This window comes from Monodelphis domestica, chromosome 4 (assembly GCF_027887165.1).
Source record: "Monodelphis domestica isolate mMonDom1 chromosome 4, mMonDom1.pri, whole genome shotgun sequence".
Lineage (NCBI taxonomy): Eukaryota > Metazoa > Chordata > Mammalia > Didelphimorphia > Didelphidae > Monodelphis > Monodelphis domestica.
In genome coordinates this window covers 350,399,931-350,426,905 of record NC_077230.1, presented here as the reverse complement: position 1 = coordinate 350,426,905, position 26,975 = coordinate 350,399,931, and the positions used below count along the sequence as shown (strand labels likewise).

At 40.8% G+C, this 26,975-nt stretch overlaps 1 protein-coding gene across 1 annotated transcript; it reads left to right on the top strand.

Moving 5' to 3' along the window:
* The first annotated feature begins 16,523 nt into the window (after positions 1–16,523).
* LOC100016863 (hypoxanthine-guanine phosphoribosyltransferase-like) lies at positions 16,524–17,436 on the top strand. Its single transcript, XM_056825893.1, has one exon. It carries the CDS (start codon positions 16,587–16,589, stop codon positions 17,256–17,258), a length of 672 nt encoding a protein of 223 aa, XP_056681871.1. The 5' UTR covers positions 16,524–16,586; the 3' UTR covers positions 17,259–17,436.
* Positions 17,437–26,975: the final 9,539 nt, after the last annotated feature.

The following is a 26,975-nucleotide window of genomic DNA, read 5'->3' as shown; positions in this document are numbered from 1 at the left end:
TATCTCAGAGGCTGAGGGAAAACCCAGGTGTACCCCTAGGAACATGAGGACCAATCATTCATCCACATCACATATTCTTGTACTATTTCCAGCCTTTTTCTGATATTTGCTAAGATAGGAAGAAGATAAATATTAGAGCCTCACAATATACTACTCCATCATTTACCTCCACGATCTTATTAGTTGTTTGAGTTCCAAGGATGAATCTTCAAATAATTCAAGATTGCTGTTATATTCACCAAATGAGATAATATTTGTAAAGCACTTAGTATGATGCCTAGTATATAATAGCCAAAAAATTAAAGCTTCTTCCCTGCCCTCTCCCCTCATTCAATTCAACATCTGTTAAGTTCCTACTGCATAAAAAGCCCCATGCCTAGCACTGAAAGGGAAAGCTAAAAATAAATATATATAGGCTCTACTCTTGAAGAGTTTAAAGTATAAAAAGGAGAATACAAGAAGTAAAAAAAAATAAGTATAGGACAAAGAAATAGGAACAATAATCTTATATTGAATTTTATTTTATTTATTATATTATTATTTTGAATTTTAAAATTTGCCAAGTGCTTTACAAAATATTGCCTCATTTGATCCTTACAACAACCCTGAGACATAAGGTCTATTATCATTACCCCTTTTGCTATTGTTGTTCAGTCCTGCCTGACTCTTGGAGACCCCATTTGGGATCTTCTTGGCAAAGACACTGGAGTGGTTTGACATTTCTTTCTCCAGCACATTTTACATATGAGGAAATGGAGACAGTCAGGCTTAAGTGACTTGCCCAGGGTCAAGCAAACAATAAGGATCTGAGACAGGATTCAAACTCAGGTCTTCCTGAGTCCAAATCCAGTGTGCTATTCATTTCACAAAGATGTCATGCTGCCAAAGTTTGATAAGGGCAAAAAAGAAAGATATATCAAATGTGCTACAAGCAATATAAGAAGGACTATAGCAATTTTGATTATCTTTTGCTCAGACACCAGCAAAAAAAGAGCACAGAATGATAGAATTGGAGATTTCCATTAGAAGGGACTCTAATTAAAAGGGTATCATATGTTCTAATCCTTTTATAGATGAACAGAAGCCCAGAGAGATTAAGCAACTTGCCCAAAGCCACGCAGACAAGTGGCAAAGCTGGAATTTAAACCAATATGGTCTTATTTTTGGGGGGAAAAAAACCCAAACCTTTCTTCTGTCTTAGAATCAACACTAAGTTATCTAATCCAGGGCAGAAGAGCTGTAAGGGCTAGGTAGTTAGGATTAAGAGGAGCACATACCAGGCAAGAGAGATGACCTACATGATTGATGAGATGCAGAGGCTCCAAATAAGATCCAAAAAATATTCTTTGGGGGGCATCTAGGAGGATAGAGACTCTGGCCTGGAGATGGGAGATCCTGGATTCAAATCTGGCCTCAGATCCTTCCTAGCTATTTGACCCTGGTGAAGTCACTTAACCCCTTTTACCTAACTCCTTCCCACCCTTCTGCCTTAGAACCAATATAGAGTATTGATTCTAAGATGGAAGGCAAGGTTTGTTTGGTTTTTTTAATGTTCTTTTTTGGAAGGAGGGAGGAATTCAAAACTCTTCATAACCTAATCCCTTCTTATCTTTCCAGACTTATGTCCCTCCTTATGCCCCAAGATCTAGCTATATATTGGCATCACCCATGAGATTTTATCTATCCACCCCTGAACCTTTGCACTGACTCATCTCCAGACCTGTAATGCTCTCCTCCCTCACTTCTGATTCTTGGACTCCCTAGCTTCCTTCATTCCTCAAACACCACCTTCTATAGGAGGCTTTTCCTGATTCACCCATCTTCCCCTAGCACCTTGCCCTCTGAAGTTTCCTTTTATCTATTTTGTATGAACCTTACATATCCCTATTTATATCCCTTTCTCTCCCCCATTAGCATTTAAGTTCCTTGAGGGCAGGGACTGGTTTTGCCCTTCTGTGTATTCCCAGAGCTCTGGATATTGCCTGGCACCTAGCAAATACTTAATGTATATCGATTGACATTCCCTCAGGCATATCAAAGTCCCATGATTCAGGACTTTCCACCAATTCTTGTGGTCCCAAAGTGGATAGCACAAGTTCCCTACTTATCTTTTTTTTTTTAATTTTAAACATTATTTTATTTGGTCAGTTCCAAACATTATTCACTGGAGACAAAGATCATTTTCTTTTCCTCCCCACCCCACCTCCCACCACCTTTCCCTCTCCCATAGCCGACGCACGATTCCACTGGTTATCACATGTGTTCTTGACAAACCCATTTCCCTGTTGTTGGTATTTGCATTAGAGTGTTCATTTAGAGTCTCTCCTCAGTCATATCCCCTCCAACCCTGTAGTCAAGCAGTTGCTTTTCCTCGGTGTTTTTACTCCCACAGTTTATCTTCTGCTTGTGGATAGTATTGTTTTAGATCCCTGCAGATTGTTCAGGGACATTGCATTGCCACTAATGGAGAAGTCCATCACCTCCGATTGTACCACAGTGTATCAATCTCTGTGTACAATGTTTTCCTGGTTCTGCTCCTTTCGCTCTGCAACACTTCCTGGAGGTCGTTCCAGTCTCCATGGAATTACTCTACTTTATTATTCCTTTTAGCACAATAGTATTCCATCACCAACATATACCACGATTTGTTCAGCCATTCCCCAATTGAAGGTGTAAACCTCAAAATTTCTCAGACTTATGAATGTCAGGGGTTTCCCCCATTGGGGAATCTTCTACTTAAAAAAATTCCCTAGCAGATGGTGAGAACTCTACTTGAGTGTGGGGGCTCCTAGATATGGGAGTGTCCCTGCTCCACCCTACTTAAAATTGCTTGCTAAACAATGAAAGTACTTTGATCCATGCTTATGGAAGGGAGAGGAAGTTCTTTGAGTCATGACTGTTTTAGAATTGATACAATGGGATACTAAGTACCTATAAAGGTGGGGCAACTTGTAAACTACTTAAACCTAAAAGGGTGATAACTTATTCAGAGGTTTTTTCTTAATGAAATTTGTGGACACAGCAGCATTTTTTTTTTCTGACTTACTAAAGAGATTAAAACTACTCAGCTGTGAGTTCAAATGGGCTGTCCTTTAGAAACATCTACGATGATTGGTAGATGTAAGGACTTAGGGGAGGTGACAGAGGAGATTTTGCCCTTAAAAATAAGAGCTCAGAGAAGAGCAGAGGAGATCTCGATTTCTGACTCTCATTCTGAAGGAGAGTTCCTTGAGGAGCTCCTCTGAGGGGCTCTGTCCCTCTGGGGTAGGAGCTCTGGAGGCTCTTGAGAGAGGCCCTTTGAAACAATCTCTGGCTGGAAGACTCTTTGAGGAAGGACGCTGGCCTGGTGTCACTAGTATCCTTGTTTAGTCAGACCTTGTGGTGAGTGTTAAAAAACTGATTTATTTCTCTTTTAAGACTCAGGTCTAGGCCATATTGGCTTGAGGCCCTTCATAATTATTCCTTTCTTACTCTCTCTCTTTCTTTGATTACTCATTGTATTGTTAATTAAAAATCTCTATAAAACCCAATTGACTTGGGTATTTGAATAATTGGGAATATTTCCCTGGCTTCACCAATTTTAAATCTTACAGTTTATGGCCTTATACTAATTTAATTTCTACAACTTGAGACTCACTCTATTTTAATTCTCACAAAGGGCATCCCCTCGTTTTCCAATTTTTGGCCACCACAAAGAACTCAGCTATGAATATTCTTGTACAAGTCTTTTTCCTTATTATCTCTTTGGGGTACAAACCCAGCAGTGCTATGGCTGGATCAGAGGGCAGACAGTCTTTTATCACCCTTTGGGCATAGTTCCAAATTGCCCTCCAGAATGGCTGGATCAATTCACAACTTCACCAGCAATGAATTAGTGTCCCCACTTTGCCACATCCCCTCCAGCATTCATTACTTTCCATAGCTGTCATGTTAGCCAATCTGCTGGGTGTAAGGTGATACCTCAGGGTTGTTTTGATTTGCATCTCTCTGATTATAAGAGATGTAGAGCACTTTTTCATATGCTTATTAATAGTTTTGATTTCTTTGGCTGAGAACTGCCTGTTCATGTCCCTTGCCCATTTATCAATTGGAGAATGGCTTGATTTTTTGTACAATTGATTTAGTTCTTTGTAAATTTGAGTAATTAAACCTTTATCAGAGGTTTTTATGAAGATTGTTTCCCAATTTGTTGCTACCCTTCTGATTTTGGTTACATTGGTTTTGTTTGTACAAAAACTTTTTAATTTGATGTATTCCAGATTATTTATTTTGCATTTTGTAACTCTTTCTAAGTCTTGCTTGGTTTTGAAGTATTTCCCTTCCCAAAGGTCTGACATGTATGCTATTCTGTGTTCGCCTAATTTTCTTATAGTTTCCTTCTTTATGTTCAAGTCATTCACCCATTTTGAATTTAACTTGGTGTAGGGTGTGAGGTGTTGATCTAAACCTAATCTTTCCAACACTGTCCTCCAATTTTCCCAGCAGTTTTTATGAAATAATGGATTTTTGTCACAAAAGCTGGGATCTTTGGGTTTGTCATATACTGTCTTGCTGAGGTTGCTTGCCCCCAGTCTATTCCACTGATCCTCCTTTCTGTCTCTTAGCCAGTACCAAATTGTTTTGATGACTGCTGCTTTATAATATAGTCTGAGATCTGGGACTGCAAGGCCCCCTTCCTTTGTATTTTTTTTCCATTATTTCCCTGGATATGCTTGATCTTTTGTTCTTCCAAATGAACTTTGTTATGGTTTTTTTCTAAATCAGTAAAAAAAAAATTTTGGAAGTTCCATGGGTATGGCACTAAATAGATAGATGAGTTTGGGTAGGATTGTCATTTTTATTATATTGGCTCATCCTACCCATGAGCAGTTAATGTTCTTCCAATTGTTCAAGTTTAGTTTTAGTTGTGTGGAAAGTGTTTTGTAGTTGTGTTCATATAGTTCCTGTTTTTGTCTCGGGAGATAGATTCCTAAGTATTTTATTTTGTCTGAGGTAATTTTGAATGGTATTTCTCTTTCTAGTTCTTGCTGCTGAGCTGTGTTGGAATTATATAGAAATGCTGATGACTTGTGTGGGTGTATTTTGTATCCTGCAACTTTGCTAAAGTTGTTGATTATTTCAATTAGCTTTTTGGTTGAGTCTCTAGGATTCTTTAAGTAGACCATCATGTCATCTGCAAAGAGTGATAATTTGGTCTCCTCCTTGCCTATTTTAATGCCTTCAATTTCTTTTTCTTCTCTAATTGCTACTGCTAGTGTTTCTAATACAATGTCAAATAATAGAGGTGATAATGGGCATCCTTGTTTCACTCCTACTTATCTTTTTTAAAAAATATCTATATGTATCATACCCTTATCTGAAACCATGATTACTATTCCTTTTTTTTAAGGTCAGTCAAGACAAAACAGATTTTACTCCAGCTCCTCATTTTAGCTCTATGCATCTACATCAATATATTTCAAACATGTTTCTTTAAAATCACATCTGGTCAGAGTCTGTTTTTTCTAAACCATTTTGAAGTTCTATTTTATGGGTCCTCTGGGTGTAATATTTACTCTTTTCTATTACACTTAAGGAATAGTCAGATGGTACAGTAATCATTGGACTTGAAATAAAACACACACACACACACACACACACACACACACACACACACACAACCTGAGTTCAAATTTGACCTCAGACTTACTAGCTGGGCAAGTCACTTAACTCTTGTTGCAGTTTCTCAACTGTAAAATAGTAGGGGAGACACATTAGAGAAAGAAATGACAAACCACTCCAATAGCTTTGCCAAGAAAATACCATGGACAGAGCCCAACACAACTGAACAACTTTCACATTACCCTTAACCATATCAGGATTTTGAGAAGACATTTTTCTCCCCCTTATCCTCTATTAGTATGTAAACATTCCCCATTTAGTCCCTTCCAATTGGTACCTTCCTAAATTTCTCTTGACTCCTATGTTTCCATTTCAAAATATTTGCCCAGTAATGACTTTTTCATCAGGGATGCTTGGAAATCCTCTGTTTCACTAAGTCTCCCTTTCCCCTATAGAATTATATTTAGTTTTGCTATTTTGTTTATTTTATTCTTCTGTAATATTTATTGGGAAAGGAAATGGGATTGGAAAAATGGGTGATAATGAGAGGTTTGTATGGAGTAAGGAGGAGAGAGGGTAGAGAGGGTATATAGCTTGGTGTGGCAAGGGAGGGAGATGCCCCCTGCTGAGAGGAAACAGCAGGGGTCCAATGAGGTCTGTTTGTCTTTGAATGACTGAACTGAAGTTCAGCTCCCTCTATGACCAGAAAAGACAGTCCACTTATCTGACTGCAAATTCAAATAATATAAAGTTTAATAATCCAGTTGGATTTGGAGTTTTTCCTTAGCTTCAGAGTATAGGGCCAGGCCCTAGAGGCTGGCGGAGGGTTTGTCCCACTCCTGTCTACACTCGTTGTTCTAATTCAGAATCTTAGCAATAGACAGAAAGCAAACAAGAACAATTCTAACCTTCAGAAGCCTGTGTCTTCGGGCTGAACCAAGAAGAGCATGCCACTCCAGACTGGGCTGACCACGCTCCTCTCTCCTCCAATACCCGGAAGCCAGTCCCACTCAGCTGGCAGGAAGTGCTAGTCACAAGACCCAACTGCCACTCCCAGTTGGCCCCTTCCCCCACAAACTGTCAGTCTTATTCCCTTTCCACACATCTCAGCTTTTATCTTTTTTATTTTTAGAATATAGGATTTCAGGCTCTTTCTTTTTATTGTGGTAGCTGTCAAGTGTGTGAGCCTGACTGGCTACAAGGTACCTGAGCTTTCTTTTGACTACTTGTAGTATTCTTTCTTTGACATGGAAGTTCTGGGTTTCTTTTAGTAAGTGACTTATGGATCCTTTCTACTTCTGTTTTCATTTTGCCTTCTGTTTCTAAGGACCTAACCAGTTTTCATTTGTAATTTCTTGAAATATAGTTGGGCTAGCTACACTAGCCAGTGGGTTTGGATTCTGCAAGGAATCTTAAAATACTGAAAATGTGGAAATCTGGAAATACTGACAACTGTAATGGTTTATTAGCCTTGCAAAGGGAGTTAGACAGATGGACATAACTGGATACTCCAGTCCAGTGGAACAGCAGGATGTGTGTGTGTACACACACACATTCTTACACTAGCAGTAATAAAGGGGAGAGGGTGGAGTGGTGGTCCAAGTAGAAGGCAGAGAACACTCATCCCCATGGACTCTCAAGGAGCTTTCTTCTCATGCACCACTAGTATTGGGCCATCTCCAAATGGAAAGTAGCTCTGTGCTGTTGGAGCCTGGGTGTTTTATTCTCTCACAAGGGTTTATCAGGAAAGAAGTAGCCCCAGAACTCCCATTGGTAGATTTTTCAAAATATGCCAGTGTTCTTGCCCCAGCAGGTGGTTTAAATAAATGATGGCAATGTTCCATAGCAAGCCCCTTTTAATGGGAATGAAGACCCAGACCAAGCTTGCTTTCCAATCAATGGTATCTAAGCTTTTTTTGTCATAATTTGTAGATAATCTAATAATTCTTAAATTATATTTCCACATTCTTTTTTAAAATCCTTACTTCTGTCTTAGAATCAATACTGTATATTGGTTCCAAGGCATAAGAGAGGTAAGGGCTAGACAATGGGGGTTAAGTGACTTGGCCAGGTTCACACAGCTAGGAAGGGTCTGAGGCCAGATTTGAACCTAGGACCTCCTGTTTGTAGGCCTGGCTCTCAATCCACTGAGCTACCTAACTGCCCCTTCTTGTAGTATTGTATTGTATAGTAGTCTCTCAGTGATCAAGAATAACTATTGTCTTTGTGCAGTTTCATCTAAGGTGTACCCTCATGTGGCTTTGGAGTCCAAAGGCTGAGGCGCAGAGTTGGTGGCACATGGGGCATGAAACACCAGTTGTTATGAGAGGTGCAGTTGTGGCCTGGTGTCGGCATTCACACGCGGTGGCAAGACGTCGACGTCACTCATCTTCAAAGGTGGTGGCGGCCTGGTTAATGTGGGTTCGCCAGCTGCTTCTGTCAGAGGCAGCGAGTTCTAGTTGCTTTGGTGTCATGCCAGCCCACTTCAAGTTGGACTTTAGCTGATCCTTGAATCTTTTCTTTGGTCGACCTTGTTTCCTGAGTCCAGCTGACAGTTCACCATAGAATACCTGTCTTGGTATTCGCTGTGGGTCCATGCAGATGACGTGTCCAGACCATCGTAGCTGGGTTTTGAGGACCATGACTTCGATGCTGGTGGAGTTGGCTCTGTCGAGGACTTCCTGATTGGTGATTCGGTCCTGCCATCGGATCCTCATGATTGACTGGAGGGAGCGTTGGTGGAATTGCTCCAACTGCTTCATGTGCTTCCTGTACAGTGTCCATGTCTCACAACCGTACAGGAGCGAGCTGAGGACCACTGCGTTGAGCTTCGTCGCAGTGCTTACACCTCTGTGTTGGAGGACTTTGCAGCTCAGCCACCCAAGTGCCTGGCTGGCCTTTTGGATCCTGGCATTAATCTCGTGGTCTAGGGACCCGTCGTTGGCGATGGTGCTACCCAGGTACTTGAAAGTGTTGACGTTAGAAAGCTGTGTGCTGTCAATTGTAATGCACGGCTGGTTCATTGGCCTCCCTGGTGCAGATTGGAACAGCACCTCTTTTTTGCTGAGGCTGATAGTCAGGCAAAACAGTTCTGTTGCAGTGGAGAACCTGTCCACAATGGTTTGAAGATGATTTTCTTGGTGGGCCATGAGAGCACAGTCATCTGCGAAGAGAGCTTCCAGGATGAGTCTCTCTGTTGTCTTTGTTTTTGCAGTCATGAGGCGAAGGCCAAAAAGTGAGCCATCCAGTCAGTATTTGATGTAGACGCCCAGGTCTAGATCCATCACAGCATGTCGTAATACTTGGGTGAAGTATAGGTTGAATAGTACTGGAGCAAGGACACAGCCTTGTTTCACGCCATTGGAGATGTTGAAGAGATCAGAAGTCTCTCCACCAGATAGGACTTCCCCTGTCATGTCAACATGAAAGAGTTGGATCAGTTTGACAAATTTTGCTGGGCAACCGAGCTTGCTAAGGATCACCCACAATGCGTCCCTGTTCACTGTGTCGAACGCCTTTGTCAGGTCTATGAAGACAATGTAGAGACTCAGGTTCTGCTCAAGGCATTTTTCCTGCATTTGCCTCACCGTGAAGACCATGTTGATGGTGCTGCGATCTGGTCGGAAGTCACATTGTGATTCAGGCAGGTTCTGCTCTGAAACAAATGACAGGAGTCTGTTGAGTATAACACGGGCGAGGATCTTTCTGGCAGTGGAGAGTAGTGAGATGCCTCTGTAGTTGTCACAGGCTGCTTGTGTGCCTTTGTTCTTGTACAGGGCTACGATGGAGGCATCTCTGAGTTCTGGGGGCATGTCTTCCTCTTCCCAAATGCTGGTCAGCACTATGTGGAATGCCTGGAGCTCCTTTCCATTTAAGGCCTTGTACCCTTCGGTTGGGATCCCGTCTTTACCGGGTGCCTTGCCTGCACTCATTTGTTTAATGGCTTTTTGGACTTCCTCTATTGAAGGAGGGACATCAAGTTGTTCAATAGAGCGGTTTTGGGGGATCTGGTCAAGGGCCCTTTGGTTGACTGAAGAGGGTCGATTGAGAAGCTGACTGAAGTGTTCTTTCCACCTGTTGCTGATGCCTTTTTTATCTTTTATGAGAGTGTCACCGTCAGAGGATAGCAAGGGAGTGGTGGTGCATTTTGATGGCCCATAGACAGTCTTGAGGCACTGAAAAATTGTTTGTAGTTTTTCATATCAGCAAACCACTAGATTTCTTCTGCCTTTTTGTCCCACCATCGGTCTTGCATCTTCCTGATCTCACGCTGCGCCGTGGCTTGGAGAGAATTGAATCTGTCCTTTTTAGGAGCAGAGTTTGGGTTATTTTGCCACTCCATAAAGGCTTTGTTCTTCTTGCTCAATAGGTCTTCAATAGCAGTGTTGTTCTCGTCGAACCAGTCCTGGTGGTTGTGTTGTTTTGGGCCTAGGACTGCCTTTGATGTTTCCTTCACTGCGTCTCTGAACTGGTTCCATTTCTCGGTTGAGCTTCCAGTGAGTGGTCCCTTGGAAGACAGCTTGTTGTCCAGGCAGGACTGGAATGTTTGCAAATAAGATGGATCTCTAAGACGACTCATGTTGTAAAATGCGCGAACTGTCTGGGCGCGTTTTGGATAGCGAGGCGCAATGAGCATTTGAAGAGTCACTCTAACCAATCGGTGGTCTGTCCAGCATTCAGCTCCTCTCATGGCTCTGGTGATATTTACATCCTGGATGTCTCACCGGCATACAATGATGTAGTCAATAAGATGCCACTGTTTTGAACTTGGGTGCATCCACGTTGTTTTATATTTGTTCGCCATTCTGAATACAGTGTTCGTGATGGTGAGTTCGAGCTCTGAGCATTTACTGAGTAGCAGTAGGCCGTTGTTGTTCATTTTGCCCATGCCGTGTTTGCTGAGCACTCCTTTCCATCTTTCATGGTCCTGGCCAACGCAGGCATTGAAGTCTCCCAGTAGTATCAGCTTGTCATTTGTGGGCACTGAGTGCAGGATGGCACTCAGGTCAGAGTAGAACTGCTCAATGGTCTCCTCTGTGCTGGTCAGTGTTGGGGCATATGCGCTGATGATTGTGGCATACCGGTCTTTGCTGAGAGGCAAACAGATCTTCATGAGCCTCTCGCTGATGCCCACAGGCAAGTCTGGCAGCTGTTTGAGCAAACTGGTCTTGATGGCCAGGCCAACACCGTGGATTCTGCCTTCATTTGAGGTTCTACCTTTCCAGAAGAAGGTGTATCCAGTGGTGGGTTCGCTGAGTGATCCCTCTTCTGGTATGCGTGTTTCGCTTAAGGCTGTGATGTCGATGTTATATCGCACCAGTTCTTTACCGATTAGAGCTGTTCTTCTCTCAGGTCTTTGGGTGTTCTCTCTATCACGTAATGTTTTGATGTTCCATGCTCCTAGTAGGAGTTTCTTTGTATTTTTTCTTTGATTTCGACCCCTTAAAGGGGATGACCCTCCAGCCGTGATGTGCTGACCGGGTGTTTGTAGGGCAGGCAATGTTTGGGACACCTTTTCTAGTCCCCTCCCTTGATTAGGGTGAGCAGTGCTGTCCTAGAGAGGGCTGCTCAGTTGCCCAGGATGCTGCCGAACGTCCCTGCTGCCCACAGGGCCGAGCAACCACTGGTCCCCTTCTATATTCATTTTAAACTGGCATATTTTAAAATTTCAGTAGCTGATGTTCCCAGAATCCCCAAAAGTATAGATTATTAACAAACTTCACAAAAGCTTTGAGCCCCCAACTGAAGCCTCTGAATGTTATACTAGAAGTAAGGCATTCCAGCCAGTTAATTTCCCTGTAGCTAATGGCCAACCAGCTTTTCCTCTTATCCTTATTGTCTATCACAAAAGACACTCCAGGTGCAATAGAAATTATCTTTTTATAGAAAAATTTTCACCAAGTATACAAACGACTGAAAAGTAAATTTAAAAGAACAAAGACTCTCTTGACAATAAGCAATGCTGATGATGTGTGATAGAGAAAAACAAGGAGAGAAATAACGTCACCATCATTCCAGCAGCATCTCAGTGTGGGTATAATACAGTCACTCTTAAGTAAATTCCATCCTAATGAGCAGAGTGGAGAGGAAAAAGGGTTCTCTTCTATTCTCAGTGTCACTACTCATACATAGAAACCTTCACTACCAGTGTTCATTTCATATGCAGTGCTGCTTGTTGCTACTACCACTATCCTCTCTTCCATCTTCCTCACAGACTGGTTCAGAATTTCCTGGGTTGGCATAATGGCATTCAGTCCAAACCACCCTGGGTGGTTCTATCTCTTCCTACACTGGAAGATTTTAAAACCCAGAGGAGTTATCAATTCAGCCACCTGATGGCTAGTCTAAATCCCTTTGATACTAGTTCTTTAATGCATGCTAAAAGTCCACAGTATTACTTTGTACAATTTCTACTATTTCTATACATAATCTACATTGATCACTAAATGTGGGCTCCTTAAGGACAATACTTCTGTAATTTATAATGATGATGATGATGAAGTTGTCTAGCACTAGGTTGTGTAATTGGAATTTTCTCCCCAGGACTCTCTTTCCCAGTATTCCATTTACATATCTACCTAACATACTAATGTAGGGAAGATATAAGCTCCTCTCTCTCTCTTTCTCAGGAACTTGGTTTTGTTAGTTAAAAGAGTGGTTGGCATAAACTGTTACAGATAAAAGAATGGTTGCCTTAAACTGTGACCGCGAAAATATGGTTTCAAATAAAAAATATAGTGGTCACCATGGGAAAATTCCCAAATATTAAATATACCCAAGTCAGCTGGGTTTTATAGAGATTTTAATTAATAAAAATTAAGTAATTAGAAACAGAGTAAGAGGGAATAGTAGGAAAAAGCCTAGGCTTTAAGCCTTAAGAGAGACCAGTCAATCTTTAATCACTCACCACAAGATCCTTCCAAGCAAAACTCTAGTGTTCAGAGAGACCCTCCAGTTTAGCTCAGGAAGCTCCACTTCAGCTTCCAAGGCTGCATCCTCTTCAGAGGCCTTCTGGCCTCCTTTTAAAGAGAATTTTCTCCTATGTCACCTCCCCTAAGTTCTCACATCTATCAGGACTGACCATTCTTAATTCACATCTTCTTTAGTTCTTAACTTCTCTGGGTAGACTAAAACTTCTGAGTAAGTTCACACCTCTTTGCCCCTTGCAAATTTGCAAGTTGCTTAAGCTTTTAGTGATTAATTTGACCTTCATAGGTACTTAGCACCCTTTTTGTATTAGATCTAAAAATAGACTTAGCTTAAGGGTTTTTGCTTCACTTTAAGTATGGGTTAAGTACTTTTCATTGTTCAGTAAGAAGTTCACAACTTTATCTTCCCCTAAAGTATGCTTAAGTATGGGTGGAGTAATGTTAGAGTTCTCACATTCCTGATCAAGTACCTTCATTGTTTAAAATGGGGAATGGTCTTAACCAAATGTCCTAAGGTAGAATTTGAGAATTTTTAACATTCAAAAGTCTGAGAAATTTTAAGATTCACAGTTTGGGGAGGTCTGGGGACAGCCAGGCAGGAGATATTTTCTCACATGGTCATACTTGAGTTTTGTACTTTGTTCTTTTATTTCTTCTACTCCAAGTGATTATTAATAAATCTTATAAAATGTAATGATTGGAGTTATTGGATATTAATTTAAATATTACAAAGTGATGATAATATCACTGTACTACATCTTAGCCAAATGATCAAACATGTCATTGATTTGGGAGAAAGGAATGGTGATATGCTCCAGGGATGTTGTGTGGTGGAAACAATTGTTCAGTAGAAATTTAGCACTTCCTCAGTACTTAGTATGACATGAACTAATGGCTAGAATGATACATCAGAAGCTCACTATTATCTTCTATATGTTAGAAGACAACAAATCTCCACACTACAAATACAGAACTTAAAATATCTTGGAGAATTCTTCCAAATGTACTGGAAGAAGAAAATGATTTCAAACCAAATTTGCCCATGAACACCCAAATGTAACACTGATCCATCAAAATTTAAGAAGACTGTTTTTACTAGATATCACCATGCCAAATACTCATAAACTCAAGCCACATAGAATGAAAAGATTTCAAAATATAGACCTAGTAAATGATATCAAGATCAAATGATGGGATGAGGTCTACATCAGTCCTGTTGTCCTGCCGGTTAATTAATTTGTACTAGGGGTATTTTCAATGAGACAAATTTTACTCACTTTTACAATAACTTTTAGAACATAAAAATCCTAAAATAGCAATATATATTAAAATATTTTAAAATGGAAAATACTAAATATTTTTAAATAGCAGTAACTAAAATAATGGCAGGATAACTTTCTAGAACCATTTCTATCTAAAATTCAACTAAAAAGATGATTAAAATGATATGACAATGAAAATAATAAACAGTAATAGGATAGCAAACCATCATAAGACAATTTCAATCTGAACTCTATCAAATGTGAGAACAACAGTAATAACTTCTGTTTCTTTAGTACTTTAAGTTTTACAAAGTAGCTTCCTTATAAGAGATCTCTGAGATAGATAGTATTATCTATAATAACAGAGGTAGCATGATGGGTTATACTGAGCATTAACATTCCCTTCCTGTCTTCAGTTCAACAGATGGAACTTTAAGATTCATTTTACAGCCTTGATGACTCAGGGATTGCTACCCTGTGATAATAAAAAGTCTTTTAATTGTCTGCATAGCTGAAAGAACGGATGACTCAGGAGGAGCTGAAACAGAAATGAATGTTACTTCTTTGGCTAAACATCACTTTCCTCATCTCTCCAATCAGGATTTAGTGCCTCTGGCATCCTCACTGAGGGAGACTCAGAATCCAGTAGGATAATGCATGGAGATGGCCAGAAGGTCTTGAGAAGGTACAGATGTAATAGAAAGGGAGCAGCGTCCTGATTCTGATTCAGTGAGAATATTCTCTTGGGTTATGTTGATTGGAGAAACTGAAATAGCTGAAATTTCATCTGGTCAATGGCAAAGCTAGATTTCCAAGCCTCATCCTTTGTTTCTGAGTTTTCTCCATTGCTCTTTCTACTCACTACACCAAACTGTCTCCTTTTAGTAGCATCAACGAATCCGTAGAGTGAAAGGAAATTCTTGGTTCTCTTTGTCTGTTCTGAGTTTACACTTGTGAAAGGGGAGTCCTTGGTCCTCTTTGCCCTGTTGGAGTTCAAACTTTGGTTAACACTAACTGAAGTACCTCACTAGATTGTGAAGACAGGATGAAGTCTCCTTTGTCTACCTAGAGAATTCACACCCTACTTAGTGCTAGGTGAGAAGCCAGTAAGATACTTGGAGAGCTTCCCCTTTTTTGAACTCAAACAGCCAGAAACTTTTGAATTCTCTGAAGAGTTCACAAACTCAGAAACTTGTGAATCCAAACTGGGTGACAACTCAGAAATGTATCAATGATGCCCTTGGGGGTTGCCAGACACTTCAGAAACTGTGATTGGCCCCTGTGAAAAGGGGCAGGAACAGGAGACCACCATAAAAGCCTTTGACTGGGGCAGTCTATTGAAGTTGAGTCTCCTAGAGAGTGTCTCCTGGAGATCATCTTCAAGGGAAACTACACTGGAAACTGCAGTGTGCATCCTGACTTCATCTTAGACTCTGACTCCTGGACTACTTGGTTGGGTGAGTGAAAAGGCTGATCCCCTTCCTAGTTTCTTAAAAGACTACCTTCTGTCTTGGAGGAGGCCACAAGCTTACTCACTCTTGGCTGAGGACTAGTATAGGCATCTTCTTTAACCCCTTTCACATTTCTCAACTTCCTTGTTTCCCCTCTATTTTGGTCAAGAAGCTTCTGACATGAGATAGAATAATTTCAGTGACCACATTATTTCATCTCATTTAAGTCCAACCATTCAATTTCACCTTTACAATAGGTAGCCAGGAATTCCCTTGGAGTGCAGTATTCTCAATTCTCACCTGGCATTTTGCTCTTTTCTTCTTCTTTCTTCTTCTTCTTCTTCTTCTTGTGTGTGTGTGTGTGTGTGTGTGTGTGAAGAAGGTTTCTGCAGGATCTTTCTCCTCAGAGGAGCTTTTTAGCAATAGAGAAGGAAAGTATAGTGAAAGGCTAGTCTGACACAACAGATTTTGTAGTTGTTGAGATACGGTCATTTTGAGGTGTATCCTCTGCTTTGTGTCCTCATGTGGTGTTTTCTTGGCAAATATGCCAGTGGTTTGATTTCTCCAGCCCATTTTACATGCAATGCAATGCATTGTGATTGGAGATGATGGACCAGGCTAAGACTCTGACTCATTTTGCATCCCTTCTAAGAAATTGAGACACACAAGATGAGGTGACTTGCCCAAGGTCCTACAACTATTAAGTGTCCCAGGCCAGCTGTGAATTCTCAGAGAAGTCTTCTTGACTCCAGGCCTAGCACTCTCTCTATTGCTTCACCCAACTGACTTGAACACATTTCAAGTCATGCCAAAGCATTGATGACAATATCTGTTCCTTTTGGCCCCGATCTCTTCCAGATAGTTTTGTTCACATTTTGAGTCCTCTTGCTTCCCTCTCTCTGATCTTCCCTGACATATTCCCTCTCCTAGAAAGAGGAATGTGGTTGACTTTCATTTCTCTGCCCACAGCCTAGACTGTAGCTAACATCAAGGGGCTGCAGGAGGGGAGAACATTCTGAGAACCAGATAAAGGGCAAGTCTTGAGCCAGGACACCCTGACTAGGACAGGCAAAGAAGGCCAGTAGCCACTGGCCAGGGTCCTATTGCTTTTTCAGCCATGTCACTTGGACACTCCTTCTTCTCTCTGCAGGTACCAGTGGTGAAACAGCAATCAGTGAGACTCAGCTCAGAGCTGTGGCTGGCAGAGGCACATCTTAAGACTTCCCTGACTTCTTCCTCCTCCTCCTCTTCCTCTTCCTCTTCCTCTTCTCCTTCATCTTCCTCTCTCCTCTCTCCCTCTTTCTGGCCAGCCCCCCAGCCCCTGCTGAGCAGTCCAGAGCATCATGGCCAACAGGAGCCCCAGCATCCGGATTGGAGATGATGCACCAGGCTATGACCTGGACTGCTTTAGCATCCCGAAGAATTACGTGCAAGATCTGGAAAAGGTGTTCATCCCTCATGGGCTCATCATGGACAGGATTGAGCAGCTGGCCCGAGACGTGCTCCAGGACATGGGAGGCCAGCACATCGTGGCCCTCTGTGTCCTCAAGGGGGCCTATAAGTTCTTTTCCGACTTGCTGAATGCCATGGAGACCCTGAACAGGAACTCAGACCAGGCCAGTCCCATAACGGTGGACTTCATCCGAGTGAGCAGCTACTGCAATGACCAGTCAACGGGCAGCGTGCGAGTGCTGGGGGGAGCCGACCTCTCCAGCCTCGCTGGGAAGAACGTCCTGATTGTGGAAGACATCGTGGACACGGGCAGAACCATGCAGGCTCTGCTTCCCCTGGTGGAGCAGCATGGCCCCAGGATGGTGAGGGTGGCCAGCCTGCTGGTGAAAAGGACCCCTCGAAGTCTGGGCTACACCCCGGACTTCTCTGGCTTTGAAATTCCAGACAGATACGTGGTGGGATACGCCTTTGACTACAACGATTACTTCAGGGACTTAAGCCATGTCTGTACCCTCAGAGAGACTGCCAGAGACAAGTACGCCCTGGCTGTGCAGAAGCTCTGAAGGCCCCTGAGGAGACCCGTCCCAGAGACATCCCCAGCCCACTTGGTCCCGGGCTTCCGGCTCTGGGGAGCTCATGCTTAATAAATAAAGCTTTTTGCATGTACAGTACTCGCTCGTCTTGTGTGTTTTTACCTGTGATTTTATGTGATTTGCACAACACAACCTCAAAGAGACATCACTAGCCTTGGGGAGGGTAAAAAAATGCTTAAATGGAAAGACTTTTCTTAAAAAAAAAATTGCTGCTCTTTGATGTGGCAGATAACTTTGGAGACTTTACATATTATTCTATTGGGAACCCAATCTCAGCTCATTTCAGTGACTCCCCTCAAGGCCTAGAATGGGTAAGTTGTCTTGTGGTCATTTTGGCCTCTCCAGGTCACAAGCATCTACCTCCCCCCATGTGATTGTCAGGCCATCCCCAGGCCTGTCCGAACCCCCCCAACCTACCCCCCCCCCAGACTCTGCGGCTTCCTGTCACCACCTGAGTCTTCTATTACTAGTCATTGCCTCAAACCTCAACCCAATCTGAATGCATCAGTCCAGAAACAGAGAGGCAACAGAGGAACCAGGGAAGGCTGACTATCCCTAGAATCCAGGGCTGTGTTGTGGAGCTCCATTATAGCTTGCACCAGGGTACATAAGGGGGTGGAGGGGAGTGGGGTTATAGAGAGGCCCTGTATGGCACTTGAGGGTCAAGAGAAGGGCTAGCAATGAGGGAGGTGTCCACTGTGGTCTTTGAAAGGGAAATTTTTATTTATTTTTAAGGCAATGGGTGTCAAGTGACTTGCCCAGGGTCACATAACTAGGAAGTCTCTGAGGCAAGATTTGAACCCAGGACCTCCCATCTCTGGACCTGGCCCTCAAACCACTGAGTCACCCAGCCACTCCCTGAAAGGGAGCATTTTAAGTAGTAGTAAGTATTAAAAAGGTGACAGGATAACCACTTCTTAGAACCATTTCTATCTAAAATTGAAAGTAAAAAGATGAAAAAAATGATAACGAAAATAAAAACAAACAGTAATAGGATAACAACCCATCATCATGGGACAGTTTCAACGAGAACAACAATAACACCTATGTAGTGCTTTAAGATTTACAAAGTAGCTTCCTCATAAGAGATCTCCAAGATAGTATTATATGTAATAACAGGGGTAGCAAGCACAGATTTGCCCTCCTTGATGGGTTATACCGAGTATTAGCATTAATATTAACAGATAGGACTTTGAGAGCCATTTTCCAGCCTTGATGATTCAGGGATTGGTATCCTGTGATGATAAAAAGGCTTTTAATTGTCTGCATAGCTGAAAGAACTGATGACTCAGGAGGAGCTGAAACACAAATGTACATACAATCTCTGTTTCCTCTCTAAGGGGGTCTGCCAGGTGGAGAAGATGCAGTGGCTACATTCTACTTGGCTACTCTGTCTAAGCACAGGCAACCTTTTTCTTTTGTGTTTGTTTGCTGTGTTGTTGATGGATTAGTATTCTGAGATGTCCCGGAGGACCCAACCAACCATCAGTTAGGGAGTGGAGGTGCCACTGGCAACCAGTCTATAGTAGGTACCACTGGAAGTGACAGTAGCTAAAGAAGTCAGAAGTGATTGATGTCTAGAAAGCAGTCTTGCTTCAGAACCAGTTCCAATGGCAGGTCATACTCTGTTCTTTCTCCACTGTGCTTGAGAAACCTCTTCATCCTGGAAGCTCATTCCAGCCCCAGAATTCACATATTGGAAGATTCCTCTAGTCCTGTAGTCTCTCTGATTGGATGGATACTCCCAGAATTTCCATTTAAGAGAATGCCAAAGGGGGCAACAAAGGGGAATAGCTTAGTGGATTGAGAGTCAGACCCAGAGACAGGAGGTCCTGGGTTCAAATGTGGCCTCAGACACTTCTAGCTGTGTGACCCTGGGCAAGTCACTTAACCCCTATTGCCTAGCTCTTAGCACTCTTCTGCCTTGGAACCAATACACAGTATTGACTCCAAGACAGAAGGTGAGGGTTTAAAAGAAAAAAAAAAAGAAAATGCCAAAGCCAGCCATATTTCATTCTATCCCTAGGCTGCAATCCAATTTTACTCTACTACTCTCCAGTGCCAGCTACCTTCACAGTAGCAAATAAGCTAGCATGCTTCTATCAGGACAAAAAACTGGCTGGAGATCAGGGAGGACTGCAAGTTTCCATCTGTTTCCTCTCTGTCTCTGGGCCTGTGCATGTCTCTGCCTATCTCTGTTTCTGTCTCTCTGTGTGCTTCTCCCTCCCCGCCTCCCACTTCCTCTCTCTTTCACAAAGCAAAAGTAAAGAAATCCCCCCCAAATCCAAGGGTGGTTACAAATCCATAGTAAGGACCTTGGAAGTGAGTCATTGCAACAGGGCTCAGACAGGTTCATTCAAGGGCTCCAAGGTCCCTAGAAATCCATCCTTAGATACCACTGAAGGGCCTGAAGGTCCAACATTCTGAACTTCAAGCATCCAGTTTGGGCTGAATTTTAGGAGGCAGAGGGAGGAAGAAAAGACCATGATACATAGCCATAGTTGACAATCTAAGGCTAGAGACACAAATAGGACATCAGTATAAAAACTTGTCTTGGCTCAAGAGATGCCCAATATTTCAACTTAGAAAAAGCGAATAAGTTCCAAAAAATTGCAGTAGAGATGCAAAAAGAAAATAGTTATTTCCCACATGGACTACATAAATACCTAGGAGTAATGAAGCAAGAGACAAAAGTGAAATAAGAATTCTGGAAGAAAGAATTTGAATGAGAATAAAAAGCTTAGAGAAAAAAATAGTAAACTTTATCAAGTAATGGACTCCCTAAAAATTGGAAGAGACCAAACAGAAAATCATGATTCCATTAGCAAGAAACAGAGAAAAAAATCAAAAGATTGAAAAATAGGAAACATAAGGCATTTATACATTGTTTTAAATTTTTTCCCAAGTTACATTTGTTTTTTTAAAAAATTTAATTAATTTAGAATATTTTTCCATAGTTCCATGACTCTTGTTCTTTCCCTTCCCTCCTCTCTCTGCCCTCCCATAGCAATTCCACCAGGTTTTACAAGTATCATTGATTAAGACCTATTTCCATATTAATATTTGTAATAGAGCAATCATTTACATCCCCAATCTTAATCTCTGAAACAGAGCACATAGACACAGTGTCCAAATTTGAAGCAGCCCTGATGGGTACTTTAAAAAACCTAATAATGTTGAGTCCCTTTAGCTAGACAGATAAAGTGATTCCTTTCTCTTCCTACACCCCTTAGTCGTCCCCTGTGACAGACTCCCTGGAGGCAAAGGAGGTTGGAAAGGACCTCTCCAGAGGCTTTTACCTTCCATATGAATCCTTCCTCCCATTTCTTCATAGCCACAGACAACTGGGCATAGACTTCAGACTCTTCTTTCTTGCAGGCTGAGGAAGATCAGGAAGAAAGCTTCCTTGGTGAGATGGGGGATGAGGGAGTAAAAGAACAAGTTGGGATGTGTAACTACCTGATCACAAGACACATGAAATATATAATGTTTCCATTCTGGCTGTCACATTTTAAGAAGTACATTAACAAGTTGAGGTATATGCAGAGGAAGGCAATCATATGAGACCACACCATAGGATTATCAGATAAAGGAAATGTATAGATAGATAGATAGATAGATAGATAGATAGATAGATAGATAGATAGATAGATAGATAAAACCAGGTGAAGAGAAGACTTAGGGGATCTATAAAGTCTTTCATTAAATATTAGGAGGTCTGTTCAAAAAGAAAAGACATTCTTTTTCTGCTTGGTCTTTTTTTTTTTTAACCCTTACCTTCCATCTTGGAGTCAATACTATGTATTGGCTCCAAGGCAGAACAGTGGTAAGGGCTAGGCAATGGGGGTCAAGTGACTTGCCCAGGGTCACACAGTCTGCTTGGTCTTAAAGGGAAGAACTAGGAAAAATGTGAAATTGGAGAAAAGCATATTTTGGCTCAATATAAGGAAGAATTTTTTTAAAAAATCAGAGATTTCCCAAAATGTAATGGACTTCTTTAAGAGGTAGTAAATTCCCATCCATTGTATATGGTCTTCCAACAGATTCTGGATTACTACTTGTCAAGAAAGGAGGATTCCCACCTCAGGAAGAAATAGTACTGATTGATCTTTGAAATCCTTTTAAATTGTAACTATGATTCTAATTCCTCAAAATGAAGGCACCTCTTCAACAATATCCCTGCCAGGGGGTTAGCTAGCATCCTCTTAAATGCCTCCACTAGGGCATTCTTGACTTTGGAAGGCAGCTTGTACCACTGTTGGATAATTCTAATTGTAACAAATCTAGCTTCTAGAACGTCTACACATTAGTCCTAGCTCTGCTGGGATCAATTTGTCCTTTTGCTGGCACTTCATTGCATCTCACTTATGATGCCTGCCTTTCCTGCACTTGGATTTACTTTCCAACTAGACCATGAGTTCTTTCACTATGACACTTCTTTCTCCTCTATAGCAACAAAAGCACAAAACTTTGGACACAGTAGGAACTAAATGAAAGTTGGTTGTTGGATTGGATTCAATCTATGCCCAAATGGGATATTTACTCATAGTGGTAAATCCGAAGACTCAAGTTCTAACCCCAGCCCTTCTACTAACTCTATGATTTGGTGCAAGGTACTTTCCTTCTCTGTGCCTCAGTTTACTCAAGTATAAAATAAGGTTGAACTAAATCACAAATTCTTAGTCTAGAGTCCACAGACTTGGCACACAAAAAGATAAGAATCTCTGGACTAGATGATCTCTAAAATTCCTTCCAGCTCACATACCCTATCTTATGTCTCATACTAATGAATTGAGGTATCTTTTTTTAACTTTGAGGATAATCTAAAGTTGATTGGATTGTGTTGATTTTGAGGTAATGGGAATTTTTCTGATTACCTGTTTGTATTTCCTTGTTTGGTCTTTGGTGGGAGGAGATACAGTTGGACAATCAGATAGTTACCTAGGGGAGCACCATATAGATACTAAAACATCAATGTATTTACCATTTGGCTGAGGGAAAACCGGGAATGAGAAGAATGAACCACTGAGCTCCTGAGAATCCTGGTGGATAAATCTGAATTCAGCTCAATTGTGCTCTGAAGCAAAGATGCCATCTCCTTCTGGGGTCAAGAGAGAAGCAGATACAGTGATAGGTATAATATAGCTAGTCTGCTTCTGAGGGGTATTTATAGAATAGTTTAGAGTCACCTAGTCTAGATCTGGGCAGACTTTATATATAAATACGTCTAACATTTCCCTCATGGATCATTTCTGAATTTAGAGTTTAGTCATAGGAAGTATAAGGCAGGTATCTTGTAAAGATAATTTTAGTGTTTTGACTTAAATCTAAATGACTGGTTGGCAGGGAAAATTCCCAAATAATAAAATACCCAAGTCAGCTGAGAATTAGGGAGATTTTAATTAATAGAGAGAGAAGGAATTAAGGGGGGGGGGAGAGAGAGAGAGAGAATTAATTTAAACTGCTCTGGCTCAGGCTGAGTCAGGCAGTAGTTAAAGGCCTTGGCCAAAGTGGCCTCCCTGAGCCTAAGGGTAAGGGAGTCAGTCTTATCACTCACCACAAGACTGTGTCCAAGCTGGGTTCTGTAAACCTTAAAATTTCACAGACTTATGAATGTTAAAAAATTTTACTCCACATTGAGGAATCCTCCAATTCCCTACTTGAAATAATTCCCTACCAGATAGTGAGAACTCTACTTGAATGTGAAAAGTCCTTGCTATTGGAGTATCCCTACTCCACCCCTACTTAAGACTGCTTTAGGGGAGAAAACTCCTTGCTATGGGAGGACCTCGATTCCACCCATACTTAAGACTGCTTTAGGGCAGAAAACTCCTTGCTAAACAATGGAAGTACTTGAAAACCATACTTATAAAGGAAAGGAGTTCTTTGAGCCATGCCTGTTTTTGGAATTGATACAATGGGATGCTAGGTGCCTATAAAGGTGGGGCAACTTGTAAACTACTTAGACCTAAAAGGTGAAAACTTACTCAGAGGTTTTCTCTTAATGAAATTAGTCGACACAGCAGCATTTTTTTTCTGACTTACTAAAGAGATTAATCTACTCAGCTGTGAATTCAAAATAGGCTGTCTTTTGGAAAACATCTACAGTGATTGATAGATGGAAGAACTTGGGGAAGGTGTCATAGGAGATTTTGCCCTTAAAAATAAGAGCTCAGAGAAGAGCTGAAAGTCATTCTGAAACATTCAGATTGAGGAGGACTCATTCTGAAACATTCAGATTGAGAAAGGACTGATTCTGAAACATTCAGATGGAGGAGGGAGCTGGTGAAAGCAGCTGAGATGATGCCGGCCTGGTGTCACTAGAATCCTTGCTTAGGCAGACCTTGTGGTGAGTGTTAAAAGACTGACTGACTGATCTCTCTCTCTTAAGACTCAGGTCTAGGCCATGTTGGTTTAAGGCCCTTCATACTTATTTCCTTTTTCTCTCTTTCTCTCTTTTCTTTAATTCCACATTTGTATTAATTAAAATCTCTATAAAACCCAGTTGACTTGGGTATTTGAATAATTGGGAATATTTCCCTGGCAACCACCTTATATTTGATTTAAAAACCAAGACACTGTAGTGAAACATATTTTCTGTGGTCAAATTTACTCACCCTTTCTTATATCTATCACAATTTATATCTTCCACTATTTTAATCACTACAGTTTAAGACCTCAACCATTTTAAATCTAACAGTTCCAGTCCTCCACTGAACTCAATCTCCTGAACTGAGTTCAGAATAATCTCTTGAACTGACTTTAAGCCTTCTTTTAAAGAGAATTTTCTCTTATGTCACCTCCCCTAAATTTTTACACCTACCAATCACAGTAGATGCTTTTTTCCAAGACTGCCCATTCTTAGTTCTCACCACTCTTTAGTTCTCACTTTCTATGCTTAGAATATATCTTCTGATATATTAAGCTTGCCTTTTGTGAGTTACTTGACCTTTTTGTGATTAATTTAACCTTCACAGGTACTTAACATCTTTTTGAATTAGATCTAAAAATAGACCTAGTTTAAGGTTCTAGCTTCACTATAAGGTATGAGTTAAGTACTGTAGCAATTGTTCAATCAGGAGTTTACAACTTTATCTTCCCCTAAAGTATGTCTAATTAAGGTGGAGTAATTTTAAAAGTTCCCAATACATTCCTGATTCTTGTTAGACCAAGTATCTCCATTGTTACAGTAAGGGAATAGCTAAATAAAATCTTCTAAATTACAGTCTGAATAGTTTTTAAGGTTCATAATCTAAAGTCTAACAGTGCAACTGAATAGGGTAAATTAAGAAATGAACAAATAAAAAATATTTATTGAACACCTACTATATGCCAAGAAAGGAATTTGAGGGATTAGAAAAAGCCATATTGCCAACTATATTTCAACTTAAGACTCATGGACACACTTAGATTTTTAAAAATACATATACAAAAGAAAGAAGCTAAGGGATGTAACAGGGAGCAAGATATGAAAGAGGCAGCTTGGGAACACCATGGACAGAACATTACAGTACCTAGACTCTGGAAGACCTGAGTTCAGACACTTCTTAGCTATGTGATCCTGACCAAGTCACTATCTGTCTGTTTCCTCACCTGTAAAATAAGAATGATAATAGCACCCACCTCCCAAAGTTGTTATGAGGATTGGATGAAATTATATTTGTAAAGTGCTTTAAAGTTTTTTTTTTATTCTGATTGTGATTCTATTTATTTTCTATGATTCAATGAAATAAAAAATTCTCATCACTATATATTTAGGTTTTCCTGAGACATATTTTCAGAGAACTATCATTTTTTATATCATCCCAGACAAGTGGACCTATACAAGGTTATAACCATCATGCCAATTAAATCCATCCTATTTGCTTAATTACACTGATTAAAGCTATCAACAGACACTCTTATTCATCTTTTTCTAGCCACAGCAGAGGATCCCAGTTGAGCCATGTAATGAATTCTCACTACCTCTCTCTATCATCTTCCACTCAATGTTTAAGTAGGATCCTTTTTGCTCTCATATTCTTTTCTCTCCTTATCCCTTCCTGATATTCCTGAACCAGAAGTGGTATCTGTTATTACTAAAGATCAGTGATGAAGAGTCATATGGCATCAAAAATACCACCTTAGAAAATGGCATTTTTTTTATTTTTCACCATCTTGCAATATATTTGTTTGATATGATACATGCCAAACAAACATAGTTTACTCTTTGGAAATCCAGCAGGAAGGGAGTTAAAGGCTTTAAAGTTTTTAAAGTGTTATATGTGTTTGCTATCATTATTGTTACTTAGGAGTTACAATGGTCTTATTGGAATAGGATTGGGAATACTAAAACTTGAATTTATCTGAGCCTGGTGAATTCTAAGTACCAAAAAATACTTTTAAAAAAGCCATTTTGTGGCCAGAGGAAGATCAATAAGGATAAATAACTGCCTCTCAGAGTGAATGGGGTGATAGCAATAGTCAGTAAAGAGAAGTCAGAATGACTTCACTCTTACTTCACTTCCATTTTCCCAACAAAGAATTAAGATCTTTGGACTGGTGAGGACAGAAGAAAAATAGAATGAGAGAGTTGAAACCCAAGAGGAGTGAGACACCTGCATGCTCTCAGTGAGTCTGTCAACAGCTCCAGTTGAACTGTATTCCAGGGTAACAAAATGATCTGGGGATATGATGGCGGCACTGTATCCAAGATCTGTGAAAGATTAAAGAGAGCAGGTGGGTACCCCAGGATCGAAAACGGGTGACTGTCACCATCTTAAGTTTCATGATTGTATTTGGCTCAGTATCCTACACCACAAGGTCAAAATGTTTTTCACAATCCTACTAACATGTTATAGTTTCTAAGAGAATAAGCCTCAATACATAATAGCTCACATAGACAAAAGATCCTTGGGGACCTCAATAATTGGAGGAGTGTAAAGGGGTCCTGAGACCAAAAGTTTCTAGTCTATCAAAATATTTTTAGAAACTGACTGCCATCATTCACTGTGTTAGCTATTCTGTCTGTTTTGTGTCATTTTCAAACAGATAAACAAACTCTAGACAGCTTTTCAGTAATAATAGCCAACATTTACATAGTTCTTTAAAGTTTGCAAAGTGCTTTACATATATTAATTCTATTAATCCTCACTACAACCTGGGAAGGGTAAGTATTATTATTATCCCCATTTTACAGACCAGACAACTAAGATCCAGTGAAATTACATGAGTTACTGAACATCACACAGTTAGCTATTGCCTGATGCTGGATTTGTACTCGGGTCTTTCTGACTCTGTTCTATCCTGTGCTCTATCCTATGTGCCATCAACACAGGGTCAAGAGTCAGAAATGAAGTCATACCTTGACTGTAGGTCATGAACACCTAGTCTTTGTGTCTAGTTATCCAACTCTGAATCCACCAAACTGTATTTTCATCTAGCCCATACTTCTCACAAGCTCACGTAAGATGTGCTTTGCTAAAATACAGGTAAACCATATACAACATTCTCCTGGTCCAGCCCTCTAATAACCCTGTCCACAAAGCAAATGACATTCATCTGATGTGAAGCCAACTATGTCTTTGTGAGCATGGCTTCGTGTTCTAGATGTTTGCTGTTCCATTGATAAAATGTCCCAGATTTTTGTCAGCAATTGCAGTCAAGGTCATTCTTTGGTTTGTCTTTTATTGCTCATCACTGCTTCCA

Bases quoted from the DNA above. Each gene is read 5' to 3' on its own strand.
- LOC100016863 (XM_056825893.1), top strand. From the start codon at position 16,587: ATGGCCAACAGGAGCCCCAGCATCCGGATTGGAGATGATGCACCAGGC.